Source organism: Rhagoletis zephyria, unplaced genomic scaffold (assembly GCF_001687245.7).
Source record: "Rhagoletis zephyria isolate East Lansing unplaced genomic scaffold, Rhagoletis_zephyria_1.1 Rzeph_scaffold_01393, whole genome shotgun sequence".
In the NCBI taxonomy this organism is placed as follows: domain Eukaryota; kingdom Metazoa; phylum Arthropoda; class Insecta; order Diptera; family Tephritidae; genus Rhagoletis; species Rhagoletis zephyria.
The window spans coordinates 15,916-34,511 of NW_016158477.1; the positions used below are offsets into that span (position 1 = coordinate 15,916).

Genomic DNA, 18,596 nt, shown 5'->3' on the forward strand with positions numbered 1-18,596 from the left:
GGTTTTTGTCATATGCATTACTTCGGTTTACGAAACTGTGCATGTATGCATTATTTCGGTTTTTGTACCATATGCATTATTTCGGTTTTAAACCGAAACTGTGCATGTATGCATTACTTCGTTTTTCTCATATGCGTTATTTCGGTTTTCAAACGAAAGTGTGTATGTATGCATTATTTCGGGGTTTTCATATGCATTATTTCGGTTTTCATCCGACTGTGCATATATGCATTATTTCGGTTTTTTTCATATGCATTATTTCGGTTTTCAAACGAAAGAGTGCATATGCATAATTTCGGTTTTTCTAATATGCATTATTGCGGTTTTCAACCGAAACTGTGCATATATGCATTATTTCGGTTTTTTTCATATGCATTATTTCGTATGCACAGTTTCCATATGCACAATTTCAGGGTGCCATATTGTTCATTCTATAACAAAAAACATAAAAATATAATTCTTCAACTTTGAGCAAAACGCTCGAAAATTCAGCAAATTTGCATGCAAATTTTCAATTTTTTAATAAAATTTTTTAGAAATTTTTTTGGGTAAGCAGATTTTAAATAGCTAAGAATTACCGTTGAGTTTTGGGATTTTTTTCACGCACTCTCTTCCATACAAAAAAAAATTCGAAAATACTTTATATGGAAAAAATACAAAACACCTTCAACAAAAAAATTCTAAAAAATCTGATTAAAAAGTTGAAAATTTGCATGAAAATTTTCTGAATTCTCGGGAGTTTTGCTCAAAGTTTACGAATTGTATTTTTAAGTTTTTTGTTGTAGAAAGAACCATATTTTTATGAAAATTTGCGGAAAACTATTAGAAAAAAATGGTTGCATANAAGTTTTTTGTTGTAGAAAGAACCATATTTTTATGAAAATTTGCGGAAAAATATTAGAAAAAAATGGTTGCATATATGTATTGTGAAAAATTTACTGTGCCAATACTTTTTGCCGGCAGTGTATGTACATACAGCCAGTTTCACAAAAGCAATTTATGTGAAAAATTATTTTTTATTTGAATTTAATATGAAAATTGACGCAAGGGAAAAAATCATTTCTCACTTAAATTGCTGGTGAAACCGGCAGTTAATAACATCCCCATGTCTACAACGATACAAATGCGTCAATTTTGTTCAAACACACTTGAAAGTTATTCAATATTGACAGTATAGTACTAAGATTAATAATAACTTTGCACTTAGATTTCGGAAGACTGTACCACATACCAAACGATATTCCGAACTGAAATTTTCGCAAGTGAAATCTGTGCCCGCGAATGCCTTCGTTGAAGCACTAATAGAGCCGTTAGAATGGGTGCTTGGGGTTTACACGAGGCAATTTCGCGGAGACAATAGCAATACATTGTTAGATTTTACTGCCTTTTTACTTTGCCTTAGTCGGTGTCTTTGAACACAGATTGCTATCGGGACGCCTACTTTACTCAAAATATTTGACAACGTAATACATATTCTCAATTGTTTTGTATTGTGTAAACGCACGGTTATACAACTGTCAGCGTTGCCGGACTTACTTGCGTCAAACGTTGAGAGTAGGCGTTCGTTGGGTCCGTCCACGCATGGGTTGCCAATTTGACGTTCTCTATACAAACACACACAGTCTACTCAACTGTCAGTTTCATCCTGGAGTGGAACGGAGCCACAATAAACATCATGCCGGACAGCCAGGCAGCATTAAGGCTCTACACTCACATAAAATGGAATCAAATATGGACTAAGAACCCGTAGCGGGCTTACCTTTTAGTGGGTTCTAGGTCGTGAGACATTTGATGGCCTTGTAGGGGCTGAGATTCTCGCGAAATGCGGAGCCCGACCCGCATATGTACACGACAGAGATAAAATGGTTTGAGAGCTTTCAAGATTGTCGCCATCCAGAATCTGGATTTGACATCCTCCAAAGTGCTAAACATCATAAATACCCTAAGGTTGAAATTACCTTTTAAGAGTTAGCTTAATAGATCGAGTTAGGACGCAGCGCTAATATAATTCTTATGGGGAAAATATCTAGTTCGGAAATGGTGCGCTTCTAGTACATTTAGACGCAGTACTGGTTCGCAATAAATCTCTTTTGCATGCAAACAACTGGCGAATTTAACATGACGATGTCCTAGGAAGTGACAATTGTCCCCCGCTGCATTCCGTTTTCCATAGTTCCGAACTATGTAGTCCTAAATTCTATAGTTCCGAACCACTTCTAAAATCGAGAGACGAAAGAAAAAAGTATCATGATTTTTCAATATTTTTGGTTCTTCTGTGTGTGCGATTTTAAGTTATTTTGAAAGAAATGTGTTTTCAATTTGAAATTAAATTTGTTTAAATGATTTTAAGAAATGTACGTTTACATACCTTTGGCTGTAGCTGACTTTGCAGAGGTGCTCGCCGGTCCCAAGATGTTAAAATGTTAACACAAATTTTAGTTTTGTATTACCAAGCTATGAAAAAGCATCTGCGAAAGTGCAGAAGCATATTTGAACGCAAAAAGCCACCAACACTCATATCTTTGTAAAGTAAACTAGCCCCCCGCTGCTTCTCTTTTTCGATAATTCCAAACCATTTCTAAACTCTTCACTTTAGATATAGATTTTTAGTGAAAGAGCTGAAAATATTAGTTTTTTAAAAGTACCACTTTTCGCCTATTTTGGACTATTTGGGGATCTAGTTACTATCGGACTAGTTCGTTTCTGGAGATAAAGTACGGAACTAGAAATTTCATTCACTGGTCCGCAGCTTCCCTGCAGGGATAATAATAATAATAGATTGGCGCTTACACATATGTTAGTGTTTGGCCGAGCTTCTCCTCCGATTTGTGGCGTGCGCCTCGATGTCGTCACACAAAGCGGAGGGACCTACAGTTTTACGCCGACTCCGAACGGCGATTGTATTTTTATGAGAAGCTGTTTTTTTATGGCAGAAATGCACTCGGAGGTTTGCCATTGCCTGCCGAGGGACGACCGCTGTTAAGAAAAAACCGTTTCTATATTTTTTTGCGATGTTGCTTTGACCAGGACTTGAACCCGGGTGCTGCGGAGTGGAAGCGCGCACTGCTTACCACTACACCACAGCCCTAATAAAAACAAAACTTAAGCACTAGGCAATGAGGAAACTTAGTCCATAAAAGTGTAATGCATCATACTATGTAGTTAGTATGTAAATGCTAAAAAAAGGAGGAGGTTACTACTTCGAGGAGGATGTTAAAAGCTTGCAATAAAGTTTTTAAGAAAGTTAGAATATTCGCAAATAAGTGACGTTTTTTTTAATTTTTGACTACTTTTTAATGTTAATTTTATGAAACTTTAATAAGTCCGTCATTTCTTCGCAAAAAGAAGCCAGTTAAAATATTTTCTAAAAATTTATTTGACATCAAAAGGAAAATCTTTCCATAATACATCACATTTCTACTCTGTCGGAAACACACATATAACCAAAATGAAATTATTAATTATCCTTTAAATATTATAATTTCGTAAACTTCGGAGGTTATCTGATACTTTTATTGAAAACAGGTGCGCACTTTGCGAATCATGATCTAATGGTTTAAACAAAAAAATTAAGTTTGAAATACATATGTACAAATGTACATACATACGTAGTGCGTGCTGAACACTCACGTATTCCATGCCACGCGCTTTGTTAGTAAAGTATTCTTCTTATCAATTCGATGACCGCTAACCAAAAAGTGCTGGAAGTGAGCTTTTTCCCGTGTAAATTGTCATATATATCTACAGTGACACCAACAAGCGTTCACATGTTGATTGTTTTTTTTTAACCGACTTAAAAAAAAGAGGAGGAGAGGAGGAGGACACGAATAAGGGCGCGCTAGTGTTTTTACTACGCAAAAAGACGCATAAAAAAAATTACGAAAAAAGACGCTTAAAAAAAACTTCGGCGAAGAAGGACGCGAAACCTAGTTGACAGCGAAGAAAGACGCGTAAACATAGATTTATACCTGGCCAAGGACTGTCACTTAAGCATCATTCCCCAAAAACTCTTTAGGGAATTTACATATGTACTGTCCACCACCATTTTTAGTCTGGCTTATTAGTGAATATCCTTTGTGTAAATTATTGTTGTTTCCACAAAAAATTGTTCATTAAAAACTGCCTCGAGCTCAATAAATTTTTTGAATATAGTTGTATAAGGTCATAAATAATAAAAACAAATTTTGGATTTTGGATAAAAATTTGTTGTATTTTTTTCTACAAAGCTTCAAACTTGGGATTTTTGTTAGAGAAATAACTGCTTTGTAATTGAAGTTCTTGAAAATAAATAAATAAACCTAAGCGGGTGCTAATTGGGGTGCTAATGATATGACCGATACTGTAGGTATTTATGTATATACAATACATATATGATTTTTTGTAAATTTTGTATAAAAAAATATTTCTCATGCAAAACCATATTCAAAAGGTGTATTCATCTAACGGCACAAATTGCCGATAAACGTTATAAAACTATAAATTTCTATGGAATTTATAATTTTATCCCGGTTATCGGCAGTTTATCACGTTATATGAATACCCTTCAAACTCTGTACAAAATTTAAAAGAATTCGAAAAATTTTCATAAAAATGTCGAACTTTTTAATCTGAATTTTTAGAAAATTTTAGTGTATGCAGATTTATAGTCCAGTTAATTTTAATACAATAAAGTGAATGTTTGAAGCAGCTAAGTTTAAAAAGTTTGGAAATTTGTTGAATTTTTCTAAATTTGGTATTCAGTTTATTTATTTGGTTTATTTAAGTACATATATGGTTTTGGTTTGAACATAAACATTTTTTTTTTATTCACAAAAAAATTAACTCAGCATGACAACGCTTTTTCGAGTCACTGTATATGCAACCAAGTACTCATGGCGCCAAAAGTTTTTCACATTATTTGCTATTTTTTTAATTTTTTTGTTTATTTTGCGAATGTTTTTCAACGTACTCACTTATTTCGCTAGGTGATAGGTACATATGTACATATATATTGACGGTTATGTGTTTCGCTCTCGCTTATTTTGTCATCTACAATAAATAGCCTTCAAATATACACGCATGTATTTACATATGTACACCAAAAATGCATGTGGGGGGGAAGTAAAGTTGGAATTCATATGCTCTCACCCCCTAGGATTTCTCTATACCGAAAGAAATATTCCCACATTTTTTTTTTTTTTTTGAAATCAAAAAATATCTAGAGGTCGCTCAAAGCGCCCAAAGTTTTCCATGTATTTTATATGGGAAAAAACAACTTTTCGTAGAAATGGTATAGAATTCTTATATATCATTATTTTTCTATCGGGAAAACCCTGTTTATTGCAGGAGATTCCCAAGAACAATAACCAATTGTTTATTTAAACATTTTTTCATCGCAACTATAATTTATAGGTCCCCAAAAACCCATAAAAACTCCGAAAAATGCGAAGAGGCCAATAAAAAATCGTTAGTATTAAAAAATTGCTAAATAAACAATTGGGTATTATTATTGAAAGTCTCCTGAAGAAGAACCAAAGTTTTTAGATTGGAAAATATTGATTTTCAAGAATTCTATACCATTTCTGCGAAAGGTTATTTTTTATTTTTTGATTTCAAATTAAAAAAATAGGGCTATACTTTTTTTTTGACAAATAACAATCCTGGGGGTGAGAGCATTACACTTCCAACTTTACTATTTTTGGACCATCCTAGTGTACATACAATGACTTAGAGTTCAATATAATCTAAATTGATAATACATACTATGAGCGCCCCCTGCATTTTCGTAATAGCAATAGCTATTTATTTACAAAGTGTATACATACACATGTTCATAGTGTATTTAAAATAATTTCTGTACGGAACTGGCTTAGAATGTTCATATGTACATGCATACATACATAGCTACTATATAATCTGAAGTATGTATAGATGGCTCTTATCTCTTTGAATCCAATACCCAAGTTTTCTAACTAGAAATAGTTTTTAATATAATTATTAATCTCATAATCTCATGCACTTTTATTTCTTAAATTTGGTGTTCAACGATATTTCGTATTGATATATGCACACACTGGCGGCAGAAATAGTAGACTCGTCCTACTTTTAAGAATTTTGGCTATACTTATTTAATTTATTTTATGTTTAATATTTTTTTATAACAGCCTAGGTAGTTATGCAACAAACATCATATAAATTCGCTTTTCAAACTTTGAACAAAAATTATAAAAATTCGACGAATTTCACAAAAAAAAATAGAAAAATATTTGGTATGCAGTTTTGTAGCCTTTTTAATTTTAGTACAATAAAGTGCAAGTTTCGATTGGCTACAAAATACCACTGATTTTTTCTTATACAAAGTGTGATCGACAATTTTTATATTGAAGATAATGCCCAGCATCGTCAACAAAAAAATTTATAAAAATTCTGCATAGAAAGTTTGAAAATTTTGTGAAAATTTGTCGAATTTTTATTCAAAGTTTGAAAAGCGGATATATATGATGTTTGTTGCATAACTACCTAGGCTTTTTTATAAAATTTTCTAAAAATACTGGATAAAAAGTTTGAAAATTTGGTGAAAATTTATCGAAATTTTATAATTTTTGTTCAAAGTTTGAAAAGCGGATTTGTTTGGTGTTTGTTGTTTGGCTTGCCAGGCTTTTATAAAAAAAAATATTAAACATAAAATAAACCATGGAATAATAGCCAATACTCTTCAAAGTAAGGCGAGTCTATTATTTCTGCCGCCACTGTGTGTAATAATAAAACTATATCCCTTTCCATTTATTAACTAATGAGCATTTCTTTTTCTTTTTTTTTCAGCTACCCCCTAATCAATGTGCCGCTACCCGGCACAATACCAACCAAAATTATGCTTCCCTTCGACGGTCATTATTCACTTTTTACGGAAACGATACAGCAAAATGTCTCATTGGTTAGGAATTTCTTCAGTCCGCCAATAACTAACTACAATTACAGCTACGATCCGCCGTTTCCATGGGCAAAAAGTTCACCTGTTTTCTATGTGCAACAGATTATGTTACGCACTGGTGTACTACCCTGGACCGAAGATATGCAGCTAATGGATGCATTTCGTGCGCCACTCTATGAGGTCTTTAAAATGTTGGAAATTGTACGCAATCACGAAAGCGCCGAGAAGTGAGTAAATATGCATAAATAACTTTAGTAAATATATATTTACATATCACTAACTTCGAGTGAAAACTTGCTAAGACCACTTTTCGTGAAAACTCATAGTTTGATGGTGAAATTAAAAACGGTGCTTGTTTTATTTTTCTCGTTTATATTCACTGAAAGCCAAATCTTGCTTTGACTTACACACGTAAAATGTTGTGTTCAAAAGTTTATTCCCCTCTTGTAAAATTTGTAAAAATAGACTTAGCCGCTTTTCAATCTAAGCTTGCGTTATGTACCATACTTACAGTAAACCATACTTATACAGCGATCAACTCAAACAAAAAGTATGGCGATTTTTTTGCCTAAATCAATTCATGATTATATACATTAACTAAAAAACTACTGTTATTTATACCTGTTTTTTTTTTTTTTATTAATTGCGTTAATCTCCCTCTCTGAATTTTGAGTTAGCTCACTTTAGATCTAGATGTGCGATATCATTTTGGACCAAACTTAAAATGATATTGTTCGCCACTTATGTTTATTTATGAATTTTCAAGATTTTTCAACTAAAATACAGTTCTTTTCCTCACAAAACCCATATGGGCAAATTTCCGGAACCGTGCGATTCAACGCTAAAAAACACGTAAATTTTTAAATAGAACGCACAAAAATAAATTATGCATCAAATTGTTTGAGATCCATTGAGAAAATATTAAATTATTGTATGATTCATTTTTCTCAAATGCTTAAAGAGTTACAAGTAAAAAACGATAGTTTTTTAAAACTAAATGTTAGCGGTACTTCTAGAGGGCGTGGTTTTTGTCCGATTTCAAAAACTTTCAAGACAGCATTTAAGAAGGTCAAGCGCAATGTGTATATCAAATTTGGTACAGATTGGTGAAGTGGTTTTCGAGGTACAAATATTTGACATAAGTGGCCGGGTCACTCCCAGTTTCCAAAAAATTTTACGAAAATCTAAATTTCGCTTAAGATCCATTGAAAATATCATTTTTGAGTATATATTTAAAAATTCGCACACACATAGTATTTATTCATGACCGTATTTTAGACAAATATTATTTTATGTATTTAGTATTTTCAACGAAATTTGTAAAGAATGTTATCTAACGATCAGGCTTAATGCCAACCTCTTATGTTTTAGGCTGTAAGTGTGTTATCAAAAAAATTTGAAATTTGAAGTCAGTAAAATTAGGATTCAACAAGGGGGCGTGAAATTTTTTATCAGCTATAACTTCAAAACCATAAGTCACATGAAATTGAAATTTGGTGCTTATAGTAAGGTATATACATATAAATGAGTTGCGTATCCCATAGGCGTGATAATTTTTATCAGCTGTAACTTCGGAACCATAAGCCAATATCTCAAGAAATATCGATATTAGCGATTTAGTGTTTCTTGTAGGAAATTAAAAAGCCTACTAGTCGGTCATTCACAAATTTTCTATAGCTCTTGTTATTTACGAGATAGGGGCAAAAAAAAAGGGAATTTCAGGAAAATACTACTACGTACTAACTCGCTGGTGGGATTTAGAGTTACGTCACAATGGACCCTTTTGTAGAGCATTCAATTCTGAAGAAAAACCATCATTGACCATGATTATACCATAAAATTTCTCTGAGCTATAGAATTTTAAAGAAGAACAATAAAAGTTTACGTATATTTTGAACGGAAAATTTTTGCACGCCTTGGTCGAGCACTTAGTATTAATATTAAGGTCTCAAATTTTCAGGGAACTTGTTTTAGGTATTTCCCAAAAAATTTCGAGGTGGATTGTTAACCGAATTTGATTGAAATTACTCATACTTATTTATGTATGCTTGCATATGTATTCATTTAAATTTAATAATTTTTCATTCATTTTATTGCAGCAAACGCACATTAGATCAATCTTGTTGGCATGTGGATAATGTCAAACGAACGCGCGATGAGAAAGTTTTATTTCCCGAATACAATTGCTTGGTATTATCACCGGCGAATCTATGGTCACAAGATATACAAAATTTCACCAAAGATGCAAATTTGCTGGCAACCATCTTTCAATATCATGTAAGTACGAGTATGCGAAAAACTTATAAAATACAATTTTTTTTTTAACTATTGAAAATTATTTTGAAAGGTGTACGTGGCGTATGAGTAACTTTCTTTCCTGCTCATCTTTCATACAAAAAATCTTTGTGTATTTTCATTAGACCACTCATTATGTTTTATTTATCCGTCGATTTTCTTCATTAGTTACTTGATTTTTTTTTTGTAACAGAACAAGCTTTAGCACAAATGCAGAAATTTTGCATGGAACCTGTTATTTTTTTTTTAATTTTTCTTCTGTTAAAGTTTGATTTTTTTAATTTTTTCATAAAAAAAAACTGAAATGATTCATTAATTTTTCAAAGACTATAATTCCTATCGGAAAGTGATGTATTTACGGTTTATGGAGAATTTTATTAGCTTTCGTCTGCCGTATTTTATATTAAAATTGTATTAAGGTGTATTTTAATATAGCCTACCAAAATCTGTGAAAAATGCAGTTTCAAAAAAAGTGTTGGTTAGGGATTTTGTGAATTAAGGTAACAAAAACGTATAAAAGCAGTGTCTCAAAAAGAACTAGTCCTCCACCACAATAAATTAGTACATAATATATATGGACTAAAGTATTTTGTTAACAAAATAAACACTTCTTAACAACAACAAAACAAATATTAGCATTTTATTGATAAATGACTAATATGTACATATCGTCGCTTGGCGCGCAATACCTCGTATCCGCCAAATGCAATACCACGTATGAAGTAGTCCGAATATTTCCCAAAATAGCAAAAAAAATTTATTTCATAAACACTTTTCAAAGGATTTCTAACGGAACTTACTAAATAGGGGATTCTACTATAGTTACTCACCATTAAATTCACAGAGTAGGGCACCCATAGAGACGGGGTAACCAAAATTAATATTTTTCTTTGCTACGTCATACGTGGTATTGCATTTGGCGGATACGAGGTGTTGCACACTTTTAGGTATGAAAACCAGGACGCATGACGAGATCGTGATTAATTGCTTTCGAGCTACTTTACGCACGAGCTAACTAAAGTACAATTGGCGCAATTATAGAACTCGTCTTACGACTCGTGATAGAAGTCATTTTGATTTATCGATAAAAATTAAAGAACTCGATTACTCTAGTAAAATATAATATATTTTAGATAGTGGCGGCAACAACCGGCTTTTAGCTTCAGGCGCTAAACGGCTAAGTAGTATATCAAGCAACATTGATGGGCCTTCAACAAGTATTGCTAAAAGTTTTATAAGCAACCTAGAATTAATTTTAGATTGATCGAGCGTAAGCGAAGGCTCGGATGTAGAATTTGGAGACATTAAAAAATGTGAAATGAAAGCTCAACTGAAGCCCTATCTTAAAGAAAAACGAGCTTATGTCGGTAAAAATCCTTTCGATTGGTGAAAAACTAAACTAAAATAAGACAAATTGACAGATCTGGCCCGTAAATATTTGAGCGCTCCACTCGCCAGCGTTCCAAGTGAGCAATTGTTCATTGCAGCTGGCCTTATATACGAGCCACGGTAGCCAACTTAGTGCTTTTCGCACTAAATGTAGTGCTTTTCTTTATTCAAAACGCGAAAATTTTTGAGTTTGGTGCTTGGTGCGTTTTTTGGTGTTTTTTTTTTTTTTTAGTTTGACGACACCAAATCTGCAGATCTCAAAAAAAAAACATGAAACTAAATTTATAGCAATTGGAAGTTTCGTAAGCAATTTTACAAAAACGGAAACAAAATCATGGCACAATGACAGTCATAAGCGAGAGACCATATGTTTGTCAATAAAACATGTAACAGCACTTTCAATCATGCCAGAATTACATACGGTAATTTGCCATTGCCTGTAAAAATGTCCATGTTACTGGGACCAGGAATCGATCTTTAGACCTTTAGTTTGGGCTGAATTTGTTATAGTTTTTACGAATATTAAAAAAGCACGAGCATCTCCTAACAGTAAAATGATTAACGAACCTTTTTTAAAAAGGAATAATCGAGTAGGCAGCTTTTTTACACCCGGTGGATAAGACACTTTAAAAAGGGAAATCAAATTTTGTTATGTTTCAGGTTTGAAGCGGTCGGAAAGAAAAGTTCTAAGGTTTACGTCGCGTCGTTTGGACGAAAATATTTTAATTTATAGAAAACTGAATGAATTCGGCCGCCAAGCAAGAAACATTAATTTATATTCATTTGAATCGGCAGACCTACACTAAATTTTTGTGTGCATATAAAGTCCATTAAATCCTCAATAAAAAAATGTGGTGCTTTTTTCGAGAAAAAGCGCGATTTTTCTTGGGGTTTAGTGCCTTTTCAAATTCAAAACTTTACAACACTGATACGAGCCTTTAAGAAATCGCCTCAGGCGAGAAAAGGCAGCAAAATTATTATTTTTTTTTTTAATATAATATGCCCCTTTGACTATTAGATCAAAACACTGTATAGGTTAGTCAATATTCTAATAATTTACAAAACTATTAAGTAATAAGTTGATTATAGCTTTTTTGATGTTATTCCTAAAATTCGCATCCGCACATTCGCATTCCGAAAACTCGCATTCGCATTCGCATACGCGAATGTGAAAAATATGACGTTCGAAACATCCCTAATACACCGCGTTGTATGCAAACTTCCAACTGGTTTTTATCGCCAACGTACTTACTTAACACACAATTCGCAAGGTGAGTCAACTTGGAAATTATTCATTTTGCATGAATGTTGATTTTTCACCCCCCTTCTAGTCTTATGTTTACCTATCTTAGTCAAATATTTCATACTGCTCGAAATTGTATACCCAAAGCATAAATGCGTGGGATTTTTACTCAGCAGTGAAGTTTTCCTTGAAGGAAATGCCGATAATGAGGGCACGAAAAGTTTTTAACCTCTATGAAGTGTCTTAAGAGAAAACGACCAGCCTTATCGGGAGTTTCTTTTCATCCGCCCGTAGTGAAAAGTGAACCGGTTCGGGGAAATTTAAACTCATGATAAGGCTGAATGTTTAATAAGGGTTGTTTTGAGCTCATATGAAGTTCCCATTTTTTACGGGATGTTGATCGGTGCAGTCATCGATCCTGCGTCCTACCAAAAGATCCAAGAGATAATATGCACTTCTAATGACACGGCTATTGCGGCCGTCACAGTTATTGTTGTATGACTGCAGTATTCGCACCTTGCAAAAGTCAGTAGAATTGATTCATGGAAGTCATATTTATTTTCCGGTTCTTGGTGTCGCAATGATTCGGACTTTGCCCGGAAGGACATTTTTTGCTTCAGTATAATTAACTTTAAAGCTCGGAACATTTTGACGACTGCAACTTCACGACGTAACGACAGCGACATCATTTTGTCGACAAATGTCGCCTTGAAGCCAGCTTCTTAAACATTTTGAAGACCTCAGCGACATAGCAAATAGCTGATTTTAAAGTTTTACATTTTGGTATATTTATTTCACAAATTGTGTATTTTTATTTAAGTAAATATGAATATAATATAATATGTAGAATATGTGATTAATTTTGCGACAATTTAATTTTGCAGCACTACATCTACTCATTGTCGCCGGCAAAATTAGAAATAGATTTAATTTGGCGACGTCGACAATTGCAGTCCTGCAGCCAAGATGTCGTGCTGTCGTCAAAATAATTGTGTCCGTAAGAACGTGTGTATTTAAAATTTGACAGATGCTGCTTGTCGCTTGCTGTCGTCAAAGTGTTCCGAGCTTAATACATAAAACGTCTGTTTTGTGTTTGTCAACAAATTGTAAGAGCTTTTGTGTTTTTAAAAGGCGGTGTAACTGTGTAAATTGAAAATACATATTAATGCATGGGTACTAAGTTTTTATACAATTTTATTTACATGACGATTTACTTAGTTGCTAATGTGTGTATATAAATATATTTTTAAATAACACAAGCAATACAAGTTTTTATTTGCCTAAAACTACAAACGCCATTGTCACATGCAATATCGTTGATGATGATTGATGCTCCTTTTTTGCAATCTTGCTGCATTTATATTTAATGTACATTGACCTAACTATCGTATCGGAGTTATTGAGAAAAGTTTTTATTATTTACGCGATTCGTGTAAACGACTCTTCATACAATCTGTTGGAACGTCGGCTGGTGCTGTTAAAAAAAAAAGCAATTTTTTGCGCTGATGTCTGCGAAAGTCTGTAATTAGTTTTATTAAAATATTTAATTTACAATTTAGTTCAGTTTAACAATTTTATTTAACATTTTATCAAATTACATTGGGTTTGCTTACATTTGTGCTTTAACGCACCCGTTGATCTGCACACGGCGATAGCTGCAAAGTAAAAGAGCGAGATTTCTTTGTGCTCTCTACCTTGACCCATCAATTGGAGTGCGGCACAGGTATGCATTTTTTGGTGCTTAAGTGTTTAGTAATTATCGCTTACAACGACATCTGACGTTGCGTTGTAACATTCCCCCCCTCGTAAACTTTGTACCTGGCGTCAAAGTTTACCCAGACAAATCCAATTTTGCTAACTTAACAACCGGCCGGGTTATCAAGCCATGTACTGTTTTTACGACAGCGCTGCGGGATTGGACATCCTTTGCTCGCAAAACTTCGATCACGGTACCCTTAGTTCAGGTGTTTCGTTTGCTAGTTTCATCGTCGCCGATGTCGATAGGTTCTGGTGGAGGTTGATACCATTTTGCACGTCTAGTTAGGTTAGGTAGATATTCCTTCATCCACCGTCTCCAAAACTGGTCAGCCAACTGCGACGCGATTCTAAAGTTTTTTCGAAGTGCGGCACCGCTTCTGTCTTCGATGCTGAGTTCTCGTAGGCCACTTGAACCGCCCAGCAAAAAATGATTCGGAGTGAGCGCCTCGTCATTTGCTGTATCCAGAGGAATGTATGTCAGAGGCCTAGAATTTAGGATGTTCTCGACATCTGCTAGCGCTGCTCGCAGAGTGTGCTCGTGCGTGATATTCTCGCAGAGTATGTCCGACAAAATGGATTTCACGGTACGAATCATCCTCTCCCATGCTCCGCCCATATGCGGTGCAGCTGGGGGTATGAAACGCCATTCCACCTCTGGGTACTTTTGCTGAAGCTCATCAGAGGAAAGTCTCTCCATTTCCGCCTTTAGAATACGGCTCGCGCCTCGAAAGTTTGTGGCGTTATCTGAGATAATTCGCCTAGGTGCACCACGACGACAGACAAACTGTTTCAGAATGAGTAAAAATGCATCTGTGGAGAGGGATTGGCTTATCTCAATATGCACAGCGCGTACAGTGAGACACGTAAATAATACACCCCATAGGTCCAAAGAAATCCACACCAGTGTAAGTAAATGGGCGCGTATTCAACGCGAGGCGTTCAGGTGGCAGAGAACCCATTTCTGGTGGCTGTGGTGCTGCCCTGCGAATTCGACAAACTCGGCACTTTCTTCCAACGCTGCGAACTAATGCTCTTAATCCACTCAACCAATATTTTTGACGGATTTCGTTTACCACAACTTCGCTGTGATGATGGTGGTATTTACGATGGAAAAAATCGATGATTAGAAGCGTCACTGGATGGTGTGGAGGCAGAATTATGGGTCTTTTCAGGCTGACGGGAATTCCGTCTATCGAATCGATTCGCCCTTTGATTCTGAGCAATCCCATTTCATCTGTACAAGGCGAACATTTGAAAATAGAACTTTTTCGACTTACCGGTTTTCCTCGCTGTAGACATTTAACTTCTTCCCCAAAGACCTCACTCTGGCACATAAGAATAATTAAAACTTCGGCACTGTTAGTTGTAGTGTCCTGTAACATCATCTGCACGAACTGTGATTTAGCGGGTATTCTGCTTATTAATCGAAGGAAGCGCAAGGCGCATCTAGTTGCACCACGAAGCTTCTCCCACTTACTGATTCTGGCCACATCAGGTATAACTTCTGTAAAGGATGCGGAGCTAAGGGTGGTACTAAGCTCAATGTGGTGAACTAATTCGGGTTCTGTAGAGTCCATTAAAATCGTCTCTGGCCACTCGGATGATGGTGAGGTTAAGAATTGTGGACCTTGGAACCAACGCAAGTCGCCATCCAGCTTTGTCCACTGCTTCAATTTCGTAGCATCATCGGCAACGTTGTCAACTGAGGGCAGTCACCTCCAGCTGTTAATGTTGGATGACTCCAAAATTTCTCCGACTCTTACACCAACAAATTGACTAAACTTGCGAGTGTCTGATCGAATCCAGTAGAGAACGTTTTTTGAATCAGTCCAGTACACTTCCTCACTGATCGGTAAAGTCAGTTCATTTCTAATAAATTTTGCGAGCCTCAGGCCCAAAATGGCACCCATCAGCTCTAGCCGCGGTATAGAAACTGGTTTCAGTGGCGCCACTCGCGATTTCGAGGCCACCAAACAACATTTCACCTTCCCACTGACAGTGGCTCTTAGATAAGCAGCTGCCGCGTAGGCCGCGTTGCTTGCGTCACAGAATATATGAAGCTGAACGTCGCGACTAAGGCTGGCCAAGGGGTAGCAACGAGGTATACGAACGTCATGTATTCGTGGCAACGATTTAACCCATGACTGCCATGCTTCTTGTTCTTCCTTCTGCACAGGCGCATCCCAGGCAACACCAGATCGCCAAATATTTTGCATTACGATTTTTGCTTGAATCATAAAGAAGCCGATTAAGCCTAGAGGATCGTAAACAGACATAATTACCCGAAGAACTCCCCTTTTGGTGGCAGATGGGTTGTTATTTAAAACGGATTTGTCAAATTTTGCGCAGAAAGTTAACTCGTCCGACTGTGGTAGCCACCATGAACCCAGAACCTTTTCGTATATCGTAGACGAATCTTGCAGGAGCTTACCCGTTTGCTTAACAGTTCCGGAAATTGATTGCAGCACGTTTCTAGAGTTTGACAGCCAGTTGCGCATCTCAAAACCGCCTTCGCCGTGTATATACTTGACTTGCGACGCCAAGTCAATCATTTCTTGCTCCGTGTCTACACTCTGCAACCAATCATCTACGTAGGTGTTCCGATGAATCGCATCAACTGCATTTGGATGTTCGTTCACGAAACGCGAGGCATTTTTGTCTTTGATGAAATTTGCCAATGATGGAGAACATGCAGCACCAAACGTCATCACCGCCATGACGTAGGTATCAGGATCTCTAGAGCGATCCCCATATCGCCACAAAAACTGCTGTGCGCTTTGGTCCTCTCTACGCACCCGAATTTGGTGGAACATTTCGCGAATGTCTCCGGTGATGGCATAAGGTCGTTCGCGAAAACGGATAAGTATTCCAACCAGAGACGCCAGAAGATCTGGGCCTTTCAGCAAATAGGTGTTGAGAGCGACACCGTCGACAGTGGCTGCCGCATCCCAGACGAGCCTCGTTTTGTTTTTGTTTTTATTTGTGACCGTAAAAATTGGAACGAACCATGACCTTCCTCCATGAGATATCTCATTTTGTGTTAATTTTCGAATGTACCCTTTGTTTTCATACTCACGAATCTGCTTGTTGAGAAAATTCCGCAAAGTTAGATCTCGTGCCATGCGTTTTTCCAAACAGCTGAGACGTCGCAACGCCATCGAGTATGAATCTGGAAAATCGATTTTATCGAACTTCCATAGCAAACCCGTTTCCCAGCGTTTTTCATTCGATAGGTACTTCGTTGTCGATTGCATAATAGCGAGCGCCCGTTCGTCTGCTTTTGATTTTAGCGGTTCTTCCCTCATGCTAATGCCCACTGCTTCCAACGCGTAGTTAGCCTTTAGAATTTCATCGATACGCTCAGTTGGCACACAGTCGCAGATGTGCATCACCCTATTCGTAAAGGCATTAACCTCCTCGCCGCGGCCATATACTGACCAACCGAGCCGACATTTAGTTGCGATAAGCTGGGCCGCTTCTACTTCCCTCACTTTGAGTGGAACACCGAGCTTTGCATTATCGACGCCAAGAAGCAGTGTAGCGCGTACTCCAGTATATGGCTCGATAGGCAAGTTGTGCAAATGCCGATGCGACGAGAGTACCTCCAGCGACAGCGACTGCTTCGGAAGATCAAGGTTGGTTACAGTGCGTATGTTTCGAAGATTAAACCGAGGCGACGTTTCATGTGTAGACGAGAGCCCGACAGTGACATCTTTTGACTTAAGCTCCACCTGCGTTATATCACCCGTCCATCTTAGGCACAGCTCATCTGATGGGCCATCCAAACCCAGCTCCTCAGCGATATGGTTCTCCAAGAGTGTGCATGTGGATCCCTCGTCTATCAACGCATATGTCTTTATAGACTTAGATCTGCCATAAAGTACTACTGGAACGTAACGCAACAACGTCTTCCTAGTGTGCTCCTCCTTATGCAACATCACGGCTGCATTATCGTTTGATGTGGAGCAAGAATGCGAATGAAGCAGAACATGATGCGGCTTTGTGCAACCGTTAACACCGCAATGGCTATGCAATCGGCAGTTTTTCAGGAAATGTTTCCTGAGACATCTAATGCACAGCTTATTGTCTCGAACAAAGCTCCATCTGTCGTTGGTTGACAAAGCGCAAAACTCTTTGCACTTCTCAAGTCGATGAACGCTGCTGCACTTAACGCAGCAAAGTTGAGAATTTGTGGCGCTGTCGGAGGGAACCACGTCGTGTAAGAGCACCCTTTTCTTAGTCTGATTGCTGTTAACTTTAACCTCATCGCCGGGGTTACTTACGGAGACAACTTGACTAGCGCACGTCGCCAATTTGAAAAGCCAACAGTCAAATTCGCCGATGTCGACATGGAGCAGTGAAACCCTATAGCGACCCCACTCCAACTTCAAATCGCTTGGTAATTTGCAAAGGAGCTCAGAAAGTAGCATCGGATCATTTAAGTAAGCAGAGAGGCCAATGGCCTTCAGAGTGGAGCAGTAGTTTTGTACCGCAAGTGCAAATTGGATCAGGGTCTCTAACTTGTCATACCTTACCGACGGCTCTTGACGCAACCTGCGTTGCAGTGAATGACATATGACATCTGGGCGCCCATACAGCATCCTTAAAGTTTCAATGGCCTGCCATATGGTTGCAGGCGTCATTAGTTTACCTCTCACTGACTCCAACGCAACTCCTTTCAAACATCGCTGTAGCCGAATCATATTCTCAGCATCCGTGAAGCCGCACTGCTCCGTTGACTGCTCGAAGCTGGCAATAAATAGCGGCCACTCCTCTGGTTTGCCGGAGAATGTCGGGAGATCTTTGTTGATGACCTGTCGCGATGCTATTTGTGCAGAGGATAACCTCATTTCGCATGTCACCGCTGGCGCAGTAGGAATATGACTGTTGGATACTTGCGGCCAATTTCGATAAGAGTCGTAGCTATTAGGCACCCTGGTTGACGCTTCCAGGCCACTAGTCAAAACTGAATTGACGTATGGAGTACCACCCACACCTCGC

At 37.0% G+C, this 18,596-nt stretch overlaps 1 protein-coding gene across 8 annotated transcripts in view; it reads left to right on the plus strand.

Moving 5' to 3' along the window:
* SCAP (SREBP cleavage activating protein) overlaps positions 1-18,596 on the plus strand; it is a 41,407-nt gene that overhangs the window by 15,253 nt on the left and 7,558 nt on the right. For all 8 annotated transcript variants that reach the window (XM_017617324.1, XM_017617329.1, XM_017617325.1 and 5 more), the window contains 2 exons: positions 6,802-7,137; positions 9,010-9,187. In XM_017617324.1, the coding sequence (XP_017472813.1) occupies positions 6,802-7,137; positions 9,010-9,187 (514 nt within the window). The remainder of the gene's footprint in view (positions 1-6,801; positions 7,138-9,009; positions 9,188-18,596) is intronic.